The sequence below is a fragment of the Oryctolagus cuniculus genome, chromosome 6 (assembly GCF_051225735.1).
Source record: "Oryctolagus cuniculus isolate XC-2025 breed Fujian yellow rabbit chromosome 6, ASM5122573v1, whole genome shotgun sequence".
Classification (NCBI taxonomy): domain Eukaryota; kingdom Metazoa; phylum Chordata; class Mammalia; order Lagomorpha; family Leporidae; genus Oryctolagus; species Oryctolagus cuniculus.
Window position 1 is genome coordinate 133974964 of NC_142872.1, and position 17666 is coordinate 133992629.

The following is a 17666-nucleotide window of genomic DNA, read 5'->3' on the forward strand; positions in this document are numbered from 1 at the left end:
ATTCATTTTTCACTCAATTACTCCAGCAGGCTGTATTTTCATGCCTAAGATGCGGGAGACCAAATGCTGTGGTTCTGATTCTGGCTTTATGTTGGATAGCCGCCCCAGAGACAGGGCACAGCAGCACCATTATTCATCACAGCATAGCAGACTCAATAATTCTCAGTCTAGGATGGACAGCTCCCAGGCCCCAGGCAAAGGGAAAACAAATGGAGCTGAGGATTCACGAGAAAATGGGAACTCCGGAATTCCAGGATTACACTGTACTCTTCAGGTCCTGGTGACTCCTCTACTTTACATCAGAGGCCATTCTGGAACTCTAGGGTTGCAGATGTTCACTAAGACTGCTGGAGTTCCAGTGGGAGTCAGTTTTTAGTGTATTCATTTGTGGGCAACATGTAGACTTCATTTCTACACTGGAGCAACAACTTCAGTCTTTGGATCTCGTGCTATTTATATAGCCCCACAGAAAAGGCAAGTGGGATGACAGGATAAGAGAAAACTAGGGAGAACTAGTTGGTAAACCTATCTGCTTATCATGCTGGGAGGTAGCATCCCCAGCACGTTGGAGAACTGCAGAAGAAAAAAGGCACAAAAAAGCACCAAAGAAAAATATAAATTACATCTCTGAGAACAGAATGAAATTTTAAAGTTTAAAACAAGGTAAAATAAAGCCTGTTAATGACTATGAGCTATATAAATAGTTTTAGAGCTTTGTTAGTAAAGTGTTTCTTCATTCAGGACGCAGTGCGGGTCAAAGTATTTTTTGATACAGTCAACCAATACTTACAAAAATAAATTTAGGAAAATTTGATTATTAACTAAAGACTAAAAATGATACCATCATTAAAACCCAAAGAAAGGCCAGCGCCGCGGCTCACTAGGCTAATCCTCTGCCTAGCGGTGCTGGCACACCGGGTTCTAGTCCCGGTCAGGGCGCCGGATTCTTTCCTGGTTGCCCCTCTTCCAGGCCAGCTCTCTGCTGTGGCCCGGGAGTGCAGTGGAGGATGGCCCAAGTGCTTGGGCCCTGCACCCCATGGGAGACCAGGAGAAGCACCCGGCTCCTGCCTTTGGATTAGCGTGGTGCGCCGGCCGCAGCGTGCCAGCCGTGGCGGCCATTGGAGGGTGAACCAATGGCAAAGGGAAGACCTTTCTCTCTGTCTCTCTCTCTCACTGTCCACTCTGCCTGTCAAAAAACAAAAACAAAAACAAACAAAAACAAACAAACAAACAAACAAACAAAACACAACTATTGCCTGAATGCAATACTTTTTGTTCAATTCCATTTAAACTTCTATGCAAGGAAAGCGATTTCTCAAATAAGTAATGACAAAGTACTAAAGGCTAAAATGCCTACAGTGCTGTCTGTAGCACTCAAATTTGCCAAAAACAAGATCATATTTCTTTTCCAATTATATATTGATGAATCTTGGAATTATTTACTCCAGTTAAGCCTAAATCATATTTTAGTCAAGTTACGTTCTATTCATACCTACCATTCTGAGATGTAAATGAAATGAATAGAAATGTTTAAATTAATTAGAAAGGCTGGCACTGTGGTATAGCAGGTAAAGCTGCTGCCTGCAGTGCCAGCATCCCATTTGGGTGCCAGTTTGAGTCTTGGCTGCTCTACTTCTGATCCAGCTCTCTGCTATGGCCTAGGAAAACAGACAATGCCCCAAGTCCTTGAGCCCCTGCACCCGCCTTGGAGACCTGGAAGAAGTTTCTGGTTCCTGGCTTCAGATCAGCCCAGTTCTGGCCGTTGCAGCCATTTGGGGAGTGAACCAGTGGATGAAGACCTCTCTGTAACTCTGCCTTTCAAATAAATAAATAAATTTTAAGAACAAAACAAAACTAAATTAGGACTAAATTTACAGGATTTACAACATGTATACCCCCCCAAATCAGTAAAAAATCAGATACTTGGACATGAAATATCAGGAATGTTTCCTTTATGGTTATGTAGACATTATAAAATGCTATAAATTCTGGCCACGTGAGGACCGAGGCATTTCTAAAACAAACTAAAGACTAGCACAAAGTCTGAGAAAAAAAAATGCAGGAGTACTTACAGATAATCCGTATAAAATAAAACTCTACACATACTGAGACAGACTCAAAAACTGACTTAATGGTATTCCTACTGGCTCAATGGATGCATTAAAAAGTAAATTATACTAAATCTTCATTTAAAAAATATAAATTGCTCACAATGAATAAAAATTAACAATGAGATACAGTACAATGAATATCAGAGACTTAGTAACCTAGGCTCTAATATTAAATAAAATCTATACAGCTTAATGTCCCTAAGCCTAAAGTTCCTCAGCTAAAATAGTCAGTGGTCAGGAGAATTAGTAACAAGCAGCGTGAAGGGGCTCTGCTTTGATCTGCTTATACCCACATATAAATGCATAATACATTCATATATCACACACATGAGTTGAAAGCCATTGTTCTTCAACTTGAAATGTGAAGGACCTTTCAAGTGCAGATAAAACATTTCCATTACTGCAGAGAATTCTATGGGAAGTCCTACTCCAGATGATTTAACAGTTCTATGTTGCTAGATTAGAAACTTTCTAATTTCTTCTAGCTCAAAAAATTCTGGCCTAATTTTAAAAGAACAGAAATGAATTTATGTATTCTCAATTACCTAAGTCAGTAAAATATCCCAAAACTACCCTTCCCAAAGTATAAAAAACCTAAGAGAAAAGAATTCTATCATTTTTTTTTTTTTTTTGGGACAGGCAGAGTGGACAGTGAGAGAGAGAGGGACAGAGAGAAAGGTCTTCCTTTGCTGTTGTTCACCCTCCAATGGCCGCCACAGCTGGCGCACCGCACTGATCTGATGGCAGGAGCCAGGTACCTATCCTGGTCTCCCATGGGGTGCAGGGCCCAAGCACTTGGGCCATCCTCCACTGCACTCCCTGGCCACAGCAGAGAGCTGGCCTGGAAGAGGGGCAACCGGGACAGAATCCGGCGCCCTGACCGGGACTAGAACTCGGTGTGCTGGCGCTGCAAGGCGGAGGATTAGCCTAGTGAGCCGCGGCGCCGGCTAGAATTCTATCATTTGAATAAAAAGATTTCTGGACTTTGCAAAGGCACTAGAAATTTAATCTTAAAGTAGTTTAGTGAATTCTCTGTGGTCCAATCAAAGAAAAAACAAAACCCTACATCAAGATAAATTTGAAAATTTCTTATCTAATGATAATGTCATATGAAAGGTTACATAAACATTCCCAGTCCATTTATTACCTTCTAGAACTGTATATATCATGTGAGTATGCAGAACAAGTAATTTTACAGTTAAACATTATAAAAAGAGTGAGCATTTATTTGATGTAGTTAAGTGGTTAAAAAGCTGCTTGGGATGCCCAGATCCCAAAATGGAATGTTTGGGGTCAAATCTCAGCTCTGCTTCTGATTCCAGCTTCCTGCTAATGTGCATGCTGGCAGGGAGCAGGGGATGGCTCAAGTACTTGGGTCCTTGCCACCCATACTGGAGACTGGCATCGAGTTCTGGGCTCCTGGCATCAGCCTGGACCACTACTGGCTGCTGTAGGCGTTTGGGGAGTGAAACAGAGACAGGAGCTCTCTATCTGCTTTTCCAATAAATAAAATTTAAAAATTAACAAATATCATAAACTGAGTCCCAAGGAAAAAAGTAAGATTCAATAAAGAGAAAAAGCCAGTATTAGAACAAATCTTATTTGTGGTACTACAGAAGTGAAAACTAAAGAAAGCGATACCAAGGACAAATATGCATGTTTACTAATACAAAGGACAGGAGAAATTGACTCATTTTACAAATATTTATACTATATCTGTACTACACTATACAAAGCATGCTATATGCTAGAAAGCTAGTATGCTAGGTATTAAAATTACAAAAACAAGAGTCAGTTTTCAAAAGGCTCACTATAGAGGTAAAGTTCTGGACAAAAAAAAACCAAAATAAAACAAAACAAAAACACCACCCAAGTGACCACAGTCTAACCAGAAATGGGGAAATCAAAACACTAACAGCCCTATTTCACAACCCTAGTCATAAATTTCAGAAACAAAGAACAATGCAAGAATTCAGTTATCAACTGTCCACTAGCACCCCACATATGATGCACCTATTAGTAGTCTGAATGTATTCTTTAAGAAAGTAAGATTTTTAAGTTGTCTCCAAACTAGAGAAAAGTACCAATAAAACTAAATCAGCGCCCCACATATGATGCACCTACCTCTATTTCACAAAAAACTACATACTAAGAATTTGAATGTATTCTTTAAAAGAGTAAGATTTAAAAATTGTCTGCAAGTTAGAGAAAAGTAGTAATAAAACTGATGTTAAGGATTCAGTTACCACAGAAAAAAACCCACAATCATCCTATACTTCTAACCCTGGATAACCACTTCAGTGACAATCCAATAAAATTAGCAAAGTATGGATCCTTCAAGCAAAAAACAAATGGCATTAAAGAAAAAGAATCTGGTCTACACAATTCCTTAGAGGCAAACATTAAAGTAGCTAAGTTTAAAAAAAAATTATGTTTGGCTTCATCTGTGGCCAAAGGGCACTGGCTATTTTTCAAATTCTAATACGTAAAATTACTTTCTAATAGGTTATGTACATTTCACAACTTTCCCCAATAACTTTTTACACAATAGAGAGAATTTCAACTAAAATTCACCATAATTTTTCTGTGTTTCAACATTTTAGCGCATGTTACAGCAGTTTACTATATAAGAATTCAAATATGTAATTAAATAAAAACAAACTCAATTAACAGAAGTGATTGCCAAATGTAATAGTCTTTCAACAGAATTTCTGATTTATGAAGGGCTAACTCTTGAACTGTTGAAAACCATTTTTAAAACTGGTTACTTCACTTTCCTCCCTGTGTAATGGTTTAATAATATTAGGTAACTGTCAATTATGTTATCTTTTTGAAAAATTATGTTGTGCCACACATCATGCAAGCTAAATATTTCTGAGCCTGTAGCTTCTCATAATTAAAAAAAGTTAGGGGTGCTAAAAGTAATCCATTATCAAATTATTTTCTTCTAAAAGCAAATGGAAATAAAATTAACTGGAATCTTATTAAATGTAACTTTCCAAGACATTAAAAAAGAGAAAATACACATCAACACAGGGTTTTCTTACTTAATGCTGATACACTGGTGGATGCGACAAAAAGTCTCAAATATGAAAAGACGGGCATTTTCAATGAAATCTTCAAGACAAGCCACCAAAAAGAAATCATTCACAAGCACCTATGTTATGAAACATAAAAGAAAAAATTAATAATGCTGACAAGCAATTTTCAAAAACTTGACTCAAAACTTGTAGCTACTATTCCATTATGGAATATATATATTTATGGAATGTATTTATGGAAATGCTATTCCATTTATGGTATAACTAAAAGACTATTTTATTAATTTTTTTACCTTTTAAGGATACAAATTTCATAAGTATTTTAGGAATATAATCCCACCATAAACACCCTCTCACCCACAGTCCCATACCTTCTCCTCCTCCTCCTCCCATTCCCATTCCCAATTACAATCCATTTTCAATCAACTTTGTACAGAGAAGATCAACTCTATACTAAGATTTCAACAATTTACACACACACGCACACATTCTCATAATACAACTCACTGAAGACAGAGGCTGCAAGGGGAGTTAGTGCACAGTGATTCCTGTTGCTTGTTATTTTAACAATTAACACTCTTATATATGACTCCTGTTGTTAATTTAACAATTAACACTCTTATGCATGATGTCAGTGACCACCCGAGGCTCTTGACATGAGCTGCCAAGGGTATGGAATCTACAATCTCTGTCAATATTTAGACAAAGCCATAAGCAAAGTAGAAGTTCTCTCCTTCCTTCAGAGAAAAGTACATCCTCCTTTGATGGCCACTTCTTTCTACTAGGGTTTCACTCACAGAGATCCTTCATGGAGAACATTTTTTGCCATAGTGTCTTGACTTTCCATGCCCAAAATGCTCTCATGGGCTTTTCAGCCAGACAAGTAAGCCTTAAGAGCTGTTTCTGAGCTCAGAGTATTACTTAAAGCGATTATAAAAGATTACTTTAAGAACCCAAATGTCCTCTGACTCTTCTGGTTCCACAATAAGCCCTAGATACTCAAGCATAATGAACATACACCAATATTTACTTTAATAAAATGTTACATGTGCCTATAGTAACACAAGCTATAATATTGGTTTCTACTTCTATATTTTGTATAGTAGTTGAAAATCACCTCTGAGTGTATTTACGTATTGTTCCCTTATAGAAATAAGATCTCAGTCTGTCAAAAAATTTACTTATTTTGTGGCAAAATTTGTATTGAAAAGATGAATCCGATGACTAGTAATGTGTGAATGTGGTAAAGGCAATTAAATTTAGCAATTAAGCTCTTAGTTTAGTTTCTTAAAACTTACAATCTGATTCAGAAGAACCATAATCTAACTTTTCCACATTTCTTCAAGGAATTTTAGTTTCTGCTAATAGGACACTAGTAATACAATAATAATCTGCTTTATAGCAAATGAGAAATATAATCATGTGAACATTTCCCAAGATAAGCCCACCTAAGAAACAAACTGAGAACAAGAGCTGTGATGGGCAACTCAAAGTGATCACCCTAAAGTACACAGGAAGTATTTTATGTTTACTCATTCAGAGTAAGACATAGAATCAGGATATACCTGTGAATTTACAGTATATCCAAATGTTTGAATAAACCTTCTTAACAAAAGGAATCTATCTATAGCAACAAATTCTCAAACCATGAGTTATTTAAAATACACAATTATTTTTGATAGAATTACTTGATATGATAATTAAAACACTGCAAGATTAACTCTATAATGCTAAAAGAATTAAGAACAGTATTAGTTTGCAAGTAAAACTTTATACTCACTGATTCACATTCCCTCAGCTTTTTCTGAGCCCCATCAAAGTCAAAGTTAACATATAAGCATTCAACAAATTCTGTAATTGGGTCTTTATAGGTGTAAGATTCCTGTAAAATTAAGTCAAAGGTTAAGTTAGATCTGTTTCAACATTACTTATTACAATGTCCTTAGATTATCCCAATTTTCATGTTTTCTCTATTGTTGCCATTAATTTCTAGTAAATTACTATCATCTCAAAGCAATGGCTTCTGCACTGATTCCAGGATCATGTCTTCCAAATCAAGTTCTCTAAATTCTCCCCAGAGTAATTCCAATACCAAAAGTCTCCATTAGTCAGTAAACAGTGATAAACTTCCCCAATATAAAGACATCCATACCCTACTGAATGGTAATGACTTCTCTGTACTTAATTCATTCTTAGATCAAATTAATATTTTAAGTTCTTTTTTCAATCCATGGTTCTTGCTGAAGCATTTACCAAAAATCAATCAGCTGTAGTGTTACTCAATTTGGAGACAATTAATTGTATTCTCCATACAGATCACCCTTATTAAATTATGAGGCAAGTAATGACCCCTCAATGAACAGTTCCAGACTCCAGATCTTCTTTCACTCTGTAGTAAGAGTAACACAAGTACATAATATATTTTAAGTATCCACCTAGTAGACAGCAATAATCATTCTATCACATCTAACATAGGTATATTTTAGACTTACAGAGAGTAATGTCCAAGAGGGTCATCCATCTTTTAAATTTCATGTATACTTCCCTATTTTCTAAAAACATTTTTATCTTAAGAAGTAGGGGTTTTACTTTAAAATAAAGAGGGTACATCTAAAGATTAGGTATGGCCAACACCGTGGCTCAATAAGGCTAAACCTCCGCCTTGCAGCGCCGGCACACCGGGTTCTAGTCCCGGTCGGGGTACTGGATTCTGTCCCGGTTGCCCCTCTTCCAGGCCAGCTCTCTGCTGTGGCCCGGGAAGGCAGTGGAGGATGGCCCAAGTGCTTGGGCCCTGCACCCCATGGGAGACCAGGAGAAGCACCTGGCTCCTGCCATCAGATCAGCGCAGTGTGCCAGCCGTAGCGGCCATTGGAGGGTGAACCAATGGCAAAGGAAGATCTTTCTCTCTGTCTCTCTCTCTCTCACTGTCCACTCTGCCTGTCAAAAAAAAAATTAGGTATGTTTAAAAATCAATGAAGATTAATTTTTACCTGTTGAATAACTTTGACAAGATCTTTCAGCACCTGCCGGCGTTTTCGAACATCTTTGTTTGTTATGACTGCTGTGGTCAAATAACGCAGAATATGTGGACACATTGTCTGAATTGCATTAAGATACCTAGGGTTAAAATACAAAAGTTATCTAACATTTAATAACTTCCCTAGTTTTCTAGATATACAAGCCAGTGTGAATTAAAGGAAACACTCGTATAGCCCATTAAATTGCAATATTTCACTAGTCTGAGACTGCAAACACTGTAAGGGGATTTCCTCCAAGAAAGTGCAGAAACAGAATCTAACTTCAGGAAACAAAATGATGAAAATGCCAGCTAACAAAAAAAATGAGTCAAACTTACTTTGGGAGTGGGTGTTTAACTTAGTGGTTAAGATGTCCATGCCTGACATCAGAGAACCTGGCTTTAATTGCTGACTCCAGTTCTTGACTACTTCATTTTGCCAATGTAGACCCTCAGAGGTAACAGCAATTGCAGAAGTAATGGGTTCCTGCCACCCCCATGGGAGACCCGATTTGAGTTCTTGGCCTCTGGTTTTGGACCCAGCCTGGTTAGGCTCCAGACAAGCCCCTGGTTGCAGGAATTCAGGAAGTAAATTAGTGAGTGGGAGCTAGCTCTGTCTCTGCCCCTCAAGTACCAACAAAAATAATAAAAAATCCAAAACAAACAAACAAAAAACCCAACTTATTTTGGTTGAAGCCTCATTTTCATTAACTTTTGTGAGAAACGTCTGCTATGATGCAATATCACATTTTAAATTTTCTAAATTTTCATGACAGCTTCTGTTTTGTCTGCTGAGAATGCTTTGGTGAGGACTTATGGTCTGGTAATATGAATGTATATGGCATTCTTTTAGCATGGCTAGCATGTCAGTTCAATGCCTGGCATTCTAACTCAGTACCAAAAAAAAATCCCCACTCCACCGTGCCTTAAGAACCCAAAGTCTACTGCTCCCTCTTTGTTTTGATCTGACAAGTATACACTAGTAACAACAAAAATATAAATAAAGTGCTGCATTGATGTACTATGCATGGCATGAAAAACACTATTATAGGAGGGTATGTGAAAAAAATTTTTATGGGTCCACTGCCTGTGATACCTGCATCCCATAAGGGTGAAGTTCCAGACCCGGCTGCTACACTTCTTTTTTTTTTTTTTTTTTTTTGACAGGCAGAGTGGACAGTGAGAGAGAGAGACAGAGAGAAAGGTCTTCCTTTGCCGTTGGTTCACCCTCCAATGGCCGCCGCAGCCGGCGCACCGCGCTGATCCGAAGACAGGAGCCAGGTGCTTTTCCTGGTCTCCCATGGGGTGCAGGGTCCAAGCACCTGGGCCATCCTCCACTGCACTCCCTGGCCACAGCAGAGAGCTGGCCTGGAAGAGGGGCAACCGGGACAGAATCCGGCGCCCCGACTGGGACTAGAACCCGGTGTGCTGGCGCCGCTAGGCGGAGGATTAGCCTAGTGAGCCATGGCGCCAGCCCCGCTACACTTCTGATTCAGCTCCTTGCTAGGGTGCCTGGGAAAGCAGTGGAGGATGGCCCAAACGCTTGGGCCCCTGCACCCATGTAGGAAACCTGGATGAAGCTCCTGGCTCCTGGCTTTGGGTTGGCCCAGTCTGGCTGCTGGAGCTGTTTGGGGAGTAAACCAATGGACAGAAGATCTCTGTCTGTCCTCCCCCTCCCAGGCCCCGTAACTCTACTTTTCAATTACATAAGTAAATCTTTCTAGCTCCCTACTAATGCACCTAGGGAGAGCAGTAAAAGATGGCCCAAGTGCTTGAGCCCCTGTTTACACGTGGGAAACCAGCAAGAAGCTCCTGGCTTCAACTTGGCCCAGCCTCAACCCTTGCAGCCATTTGGGGAGTGAACCAGCAGATGGAAGATTTCTCTCAAATAAACAAATAAATCTTTAAAAAAATATGTAAACATCATTCTTAGATTGCAGGTCATATGCAAACACACTGTGGGTCAGTTTTAGTCCGCAATTTGCAGACAGTAGTACTACGTTCCAGACTCCAAATATGGCTGGAATTCTATACTTTCCATGGCAAATGATTCATCTTGTGCTTATAGGTATTTATGCACCTATGATCAAAAAGCCACAGGAGCCATGGGAATAGGGACATTTTAGTTATCTCAATTCATGTTTTTGTAAGATCAATTATAAATTTAGTTCAATTATAAGGAAAACCAGATAGGTTTTAACAGGCTAATATATGACACACCGTGTTTTGTTTCATACTTCCCTGATTTATCATCTCTCTTCATGTTAATCCAAATTTAAGAGTCAATTTTCATCCTCACTCTGTTTCTTTTCCAATTCCCACTGATAAGTGTTAAACCTACAGTGTTTAGCAGACACAACTGAACACACTTGTGCTCTTTTTTTGTTTTTAGTTTATATGTTTAAACATAAAAACATGGTAGTTGCTCTATTTTTGAAACCAAAGTTTAATTTTTTAATTTTAAATAAGCCCTTTAATATTTGTGTTCAGAAGTATGATCTCGACAGATAATCGGAACTGTTTCATCATGGTTTTTTCCCTCTATCATAACTCTACTTCAGTCATACAATTTTATGGAAAATGTCCTACAATATTTCATAACTGTAGGCCAGAAAATTTAATTATTAAGAGATAAAACAAAATATGTTACCAAATTAAAAATGGTACCTGTTATACACTTGTTACAAAAATGAAAACCTTGTCTTCAAGAATGCTTATAAGTTGGTTGGAGACAAGGTAATTATAGACACCATCGAGCTTGGTGCTGTGGCACAGTGGGTAACGCCCTGGCCTGAAACACATTCCCATATGGGTGCCGGTTCTAGTCCCAGCTGCTCCACTTCCGATCAAGCTCTCTGCTACGGCCTGGGAAAGCAGTAGAAGATGGCTTAAGTCCTTAGGCCCCTGTACCCGCTTGGGAGACCTGCAAGAAGCTCCTGGCTCCTGATTGGCGCATCTCCGGCTGTTGCGGCCACCTGGGGAGTGAACCAGCAGATGGAAGACCTCTCTCTCTGTAACTCCGTCTTTCAAATAAATAAAATAAATCTTTTAAAAAAAATTAAAGATACGATCTAGTAAGCCTATTAATAATAAAACCTGAGGGGGCTGGCGCTCTGGCCCAGCGGGTTAAGGCCCTGGCCTGAAGCACCAGCATCCCATGTAGGTGCCAGTTCAAGACCTGGCTGCTCCACTTCTGATCTGGCTTTCTGATGTGGCCTGGGGAAGCAGTGGAAAATGGCCCAAGCCCTTGGGCCTCTGCACCCGCATGGGAGACCTGGAAGAAGCTCCTGGCTTCGGATCGGCACAGCTCCGGCTATTGGGGCCAATTGGGGAGTGAACCATTGGATGGAAGACCTCTCTCTCTGTGTGTAACTCTGACTCTCAAATAAATAAAAATAAAACTTGAAACTTAAGATGTTCATATTACTTTATTTAGGAAACAAATACTCTTTGCTAACTGAACTTCACATCTTCCTTTTAGCACTGTCTCATGAGCATGTTCTGTTCCCTAACAGTAAACTACAATTAGTGGCAGAGTTTCATCTCTAATAGCCTATGAATACTGCTCTACTTTACACCTGTATCTTATATGTTACATTTAAATGTTCATTTTTTTAATTCAGAAACCATCTGTATTTTAAGCTTAGACTAAATTATGACTGACATAATAAAGGTAACATAGGAGACCTTTCAACCTGTACCAATGTCTAAACTTTCATCTCATGGATGAATGTGTAAATTATCTCCAAAGTATTTCATGTTTTAAAAAAAAATTTGCAACTCATGATCTATGTAAAGTATCAATTTAACATATACTCAATAACACATCAAAGGGTAATACTGTCCTAACAGAAATTAAAACTAAGAACATGACACTTTATTCATGAATGAAAAATAGATACTAGTGGCTGAAATGATGACTTTTAAATTAAGTATATTCAGATATGAAAAGTTAGAATCAAGCAAAAATCAAGTAATGAAGGCATTAATAATGAGGCAGAAAACACAAGGGCACTTATAAAAAACTCATGGAAAAATGGAATTTAAACCTAAGTTTATTTTGGTTTTTTCATTACATTTTGAAGAACTCTTGTATAATGGTAGTCAACAGATTAAATAAAAATCAGGGATGAAAATCCAGCTGCCAACTAACTTAGCAACTGAAGAAGCCTCTAGAAATCAATTTATCTTGTTAATTAACAAATAAACATTAATTTTAAAAGAAATAATCATTTGTAGGATATAGTTTGATATTTTCAAAAAAAAAGTTTTCTTCATTGATAGGCAGTTATTAGACAGATCTTCCATACAAATACCCTCAATAGCTGGGGCTAAGCCAGGCCAAAGCGAAGAACCAGGAACTCTATTTGAATCTCCCATATGGGTGGCAGGCACTTAAGTACCTGGGTCATCATCTGCTACCTCCCAGGAGCATTAGCAAGAAGCTGGACTGGAAATAGGAAAGTTGGGACTCTAATCTAGGCACTTGGGATGCAGGCATCCCAAGCAGCAGCTTAACCCACTCTGCCACAATACCCAACCCTAATTATATTTCTATGACAATGACTCTCTACCTTATTTTATACTAAAACTTAAAAAACACTACTTTTTTGGTATTGGTTTCCTTTTGTAAAAATTTGAATTTCATCTTTAATTTATGGGATCTCAATGATAATACTTTCTATAACGGGCCGGCGCCGCAGCTCACCAGGCTAATCCTCCGCCTTGCGGCACCGGTACACCGGGTTTTAGTCCCAGTCGGGGTGCCAGATTCTGTCCTGGTTGCCCCTCTTCTAGGCCAGCTCTCTGCTGTGGCCAGGGAGTGCAGTGGAGGATGGCCCAAGTGCTTGGGCCCTGCACCCCATGGGAGACCAGGAGAAGTACCTGGCTCCTGCCTTTGGATCAGAGCGATGCGCCAGCCGCAGTGCGCCGGCTGCGGCGGCCATTGGAGGGTGAACCAATGGCAAAAGGAAGACCTTTCTCTGTCTCTCTCACTGTCCACTCTGCCTGTCAAAAAAAACCAAAAAACAAAAAAACAACACCTATAACCAATGGCTGGTCTAACGAATTAAACACTGCTTTCTAATTTCATAAAAGAGAGAATGCTGTCAGGAATTAAGTGCCACTATTTTCCCCCTTATTTGTATTATAAAAATTTCAGTGTATCTGAATCCTTTTATTTTTCCAGTTTATAGGTAATCTTTTAGGAGTCATTTGGATTTACATTCTAGATACACACACAACTGAAAAAACAGACAGTCAATCTAGTAACTAATAGCATGGAAAGCTAATTCTTATTGCTGAGTTCAGGCATAGCTTTCCTTATCCTTAACCCATTCAGCAGACAGCAAGATTGGAACCATGGGGCCGGTGCTGTGGTGTACAGTGGGCTGGTTTCATCTCTGGTGCCAGCATCTCATATGGGCATTGATTCGTGTCCCCTCCAGCTGCTCCTCTTCTGATCAAGCTCTCTGCTTATGACCTGGGAAAGCAGTGGAAGATGGCCCAAGTGCTTGGGTCCCAGCACCAACGTGGGTGACCCAGAAGAAGCTCCTGGCTCACAGCTTCATATTGGCACAGCTCTCACCATTGTGGCCATTTGGGGAATGAACCAGCGGATGTAAGACCTTTCTCTATGTCTCTCCTTCTCTCTGTCTCTAACTCTGATTCTGAAATACGTAAACAGTATCTTAAAAGAAAAAAAAAAAGATGACTAGTTCTTATGAGCTCTAAAAGCAGTGTCAAATCTGCTCATTCAAGATAGACTTATCTTTGCATTTCTGATGAGAATATAGACTAGCACTTTAAGATCTTACAGGTTTTATTCAAGAGGGAGGGAAAATACTGAACGCTTTTGCCATTTTTAAAATCTTTTCTGGGGCAGGTGCTGTGGCCAAGCAGGTAAGCTGTGGCCTGCAGCACTGCATCCCATATAGGTGCCAGTTACAGTCCTAGCTGTAGTACTTCTGATCCAGCAAATGTGTCTGGGAAAGCAGCAGAAGATGGCCCAAGTGTTTGGGCCCCTGCCACCTACATGGGAGACCCAGAAGAAGCTCCTGGCTTCTGGTTTAAGCCTAGCCCAGCCCTGGCCTTTATGGCCATTTGGGGAGTGAACTAGCAGATGGAACATCTGTCTCTGCTTCTCTCTCTGTAACTCTTTCAATTAAATAATAAATCTTTAAAAAATAAAATCTCTTCTCAATTGAATGTATCCTTGATTAAAATCCAAATAATGAGAAATATATTCTCAATTTTTGATACTGAAACTCTCTTTAAACGTCTTTTCTATAAAGTGCATGGACAGTTTAACAAAGACACATGTTGCTATTTTACTCATTCACCAGTATCTCCAAATCTCTTACAATGTTTTCATACTGCTCATCTTTCTGGATACTTGAGTCCTCAACTAGGCATAGGATTATAATCCATAAAAGTATCACAAGAAAAAAACTTCTAAAATATAAAAGCCTCAAAGGGTATAAGAAAAAGCTACTTCTGAAGACCAGAATACAAGGGACTTCTCTTGGAGGATTAAGGAAACAAAGGACACAACAGAGCAAAGATGGATTAGTCACATCAGTAAGAGAAAGCTACCATATCAGGAAGACCTGATGTGAATCTAGGAAGACATTAACTCAGATAAAGAAAAACTGGGGACAGAAAGGAATGAGAGTAGATTTGAGGGGTATGGATATGAAATAGATTCATGAATGATAAAGCGCAAACCTTAGAAAAGACTGTTCAAATGTTTAGAGTGATTAATATGCAAAAGAAATGTGCACAGCACTAATCCAAGTGGCACAAACACTCCTACTATGAGGATGGTTACCTAAGGTCGTTAACTTGATGGTGCTATCAAAGATTCTAGTCATAAAATAACTCTATCCTGATTTCAAGTACTTATAAAGCAACCTTCAGTTTACTATTAAGACTTCCTACTAACCCTCGGACACTGTCAGAACAATCTGGTCAAATGCACTTGTTTCTCTTAGCATTACATTTCTTCTTATAAATTACTAATACATTCTGGTTTACATATCAGTCTTTCTGGATTTAATTAAGCTTTGTTCTGCGCAATCTACCTGTAAGATATTGTCACATAAAGTTGCTAACCTTACTATGCCCATTCCCCTGTAAGCCTTTCCCACAAGTTTTGGACACCATCATATGATCATCCGATCATTTATTTAACATTTCAGATTGCAAACAACCTGTGGTAGCACCCAGCACACAGTAAAACACAGACACCTAATTTTTTAAAGCTATACATACCCAATAGCAGTAAAAGTAGTAAAAAATCTGAAAAATCATATTATTGAATGAAATAGAAATATTTCATTTGAAGGAAACAGAAGAAGAAATTATCCTCAAGTGTCTAAACAGTTTCCAAAAACATATCTGGCTTTCTTTTTCCAATCAAATGAGAAACAATGAGCAGAAGCTTAAGAAGCACTTGAGAAAAACAGTTTCCAGCTAACTATACAATGGTCTAATTCACAAAGCATTGCTTTTTCTTAGCATCAAAAGGATTAAACACAAGCTAGATAATATAGAACAGATTCTTCTACAGGATACACATATTCATCAAATAATAAAGTCCAGAGCCTAATTTCTAGAGTTTTAAATACAGTCAGCCCTAGTATAGACAGAGGTTGGTTTCAAAACCCCTTGCCAATGCTGAAGCCCCTGTATACAATGGCATAGTATTTGCATATGCCCTAGTGGCATCCTCCAGTATGCCTTATATCACCTCTACCTTACTTGTAAAATGTAAATGTTATATAACACTAATGAATGAGAAAAAAACTGTGCAGTACAGACCAATGTCTTTTTCACAGAATACTTTCAATCTTCAGCAGATTGAATATGGGAGGATAAAGAAGCTAGGAGGAATATGGAGTACCTACTGCATATACACACCAACTGGGATCCTGTTAAAATGCAGAGTCTGATTTTGCTTCTCTAGAGTGACTCCCTAAGACTCTACATGATGCCCATGCTGCCAACTCAGGAACCGTATTTTAACTGCCACTTTGAAAGACGTATATTACAATTTATCAATTAAGAAGCAAATCTATTACATGAGGAAGGACAACAAATTAAAATATTAGAAAAAAGTACATCTGAAGCTTAAAAAATCCCATATAATTTCAAATGATTAGAGTCAAAATTATACAATGAAAACTTACTGTGGCTGGTAAAGGAAGAGATCGATAATGTTATCTCGACCTTTCGGGTGGTTGAAGAAAACAAACAGAGACCAATGAATGAGCCAAGTTCGCTGCTGAAGAGACTGGAGTGGAGAACTCACAGACTAGAAATATAAAAAAAAAAGTATGCATTAAAATTATTAATATATGAGAAAGAGACAAGTATTATTGCTTTCAAAATTATAATTAAAAAACTAGGCCCTTTTAAAGGCATGCACTAGTGGCATTATGATTGAAGTCTGATCCCTTCCATCTTCTCTCTATAGGATCCTTGATATCCCAAGCTATCACCCTGCTTTTGAAGACAGATTCCATGTTATAGTATTTTTTTTTTTTTTGGACAGGCAGAGTGGACAGTGAGAGAGAGAGACAGAGAGAAAGGTCTTCCTTTGCCATTGGTTCACTCTCCAATGGCCGCCGTGGCCGACACACTGAGGCCAGCGCACTGCGCTGATCCTAAGCCAGGAGCCAGGTGCTTCTTCTTGTCTCCCATGTGGGTGCAGGGCCCAAGCACTTAGGCCATCTTCCACTGCACTCCCGGGCCACAGCAGAGAGCTGGACTGGAAGAGGGGCAACCAGGACAGAATCCAGTACACCAACCAGGACTAGAACCCGGGGTGCTGACGCCGCAGGTGGAGGATTAGCCTATTGAGCCGCGGCGCTGGCCCATATTATAGTGTTTTAAAAGCAAGGGCTTTACTAAACATTCTGTAAGTGGTTTTATTAGACATTAACTGTGTATGAAAACTGTCATCTCTTGCCTAAGACTTGCAATAACAGGAAGCAGTAACAGCACAGTGTCATTTTCAGTGGCAGAGAAGAAAGGGCACATTAGTTGCAACAGAAATGAAGACTGAGTTCTTTTCTCTAAGAATTAAAAAAGAAATTTGACAGTTTCTTCCAAAGAGATTCAGTGAAACTAATCAATCCACTAACCATAATTTTTGTAAGACAATAAAAGCTAATTTGAAAGTTTTAGTTTGTTCAAAGTACATGGTGTTTTTCCTTATCAGGAAGTGTGGAAGACATAAAAACTTCAGAGAATCACAATGAAAAAGTCTAACTTACATTGTTATCTATGGTCTCTTTTAATCGTGTAAGATCTTCCATGGCTGCATCCCAATTCTGCATTAAAATTTCAGAAGCCAGTTTTCCCCAGAGTGAACTTAAAGCATTTCTATCTGTTGCTGGAACCTATTTAAGCAAACACAATTAATTGTATTTTGAATACTCAGAGGAAAAGATAATGTACACTATATACCCCACATATTCAGCCAGACTACTAAAA

General features: G+C 38.8%; 1 protein-coding gene across 1 annotated transcript in view; it reads right to left on the reverse strand.

Annotated features, from left to right (window-relative positions):
- EIF3E (eukaryotic translation initiation factor 3 subunit E) overlaps positions 1-17666 on the reverse strand; it is a 44777-nt gene that overhangs the window by 12799 nt on the left and 14312 nt on the right. The window contains exons 6-10 of the mRNA XM_002710732.6: positions 17447-17572; positions 16358-16482; positions 8143-8269; positions 6933-7034; positions 5159-5268 (exon numbers count right to left, since the gene is read on the reverse strand). Coding sequence (XP_002710778.1) covers positions 5159-5268; positions 6933-7034; positions 8143-8269; positions 16358-16482; positions 17447-17572 — 590 coding nt within the window. The remainder of the gene's footprint in view (positions 1-5158; positions 5269-6932; positions 7035-8142; positions 8270-16357; positions 16483-17446; positions 17573-17666) is intronic.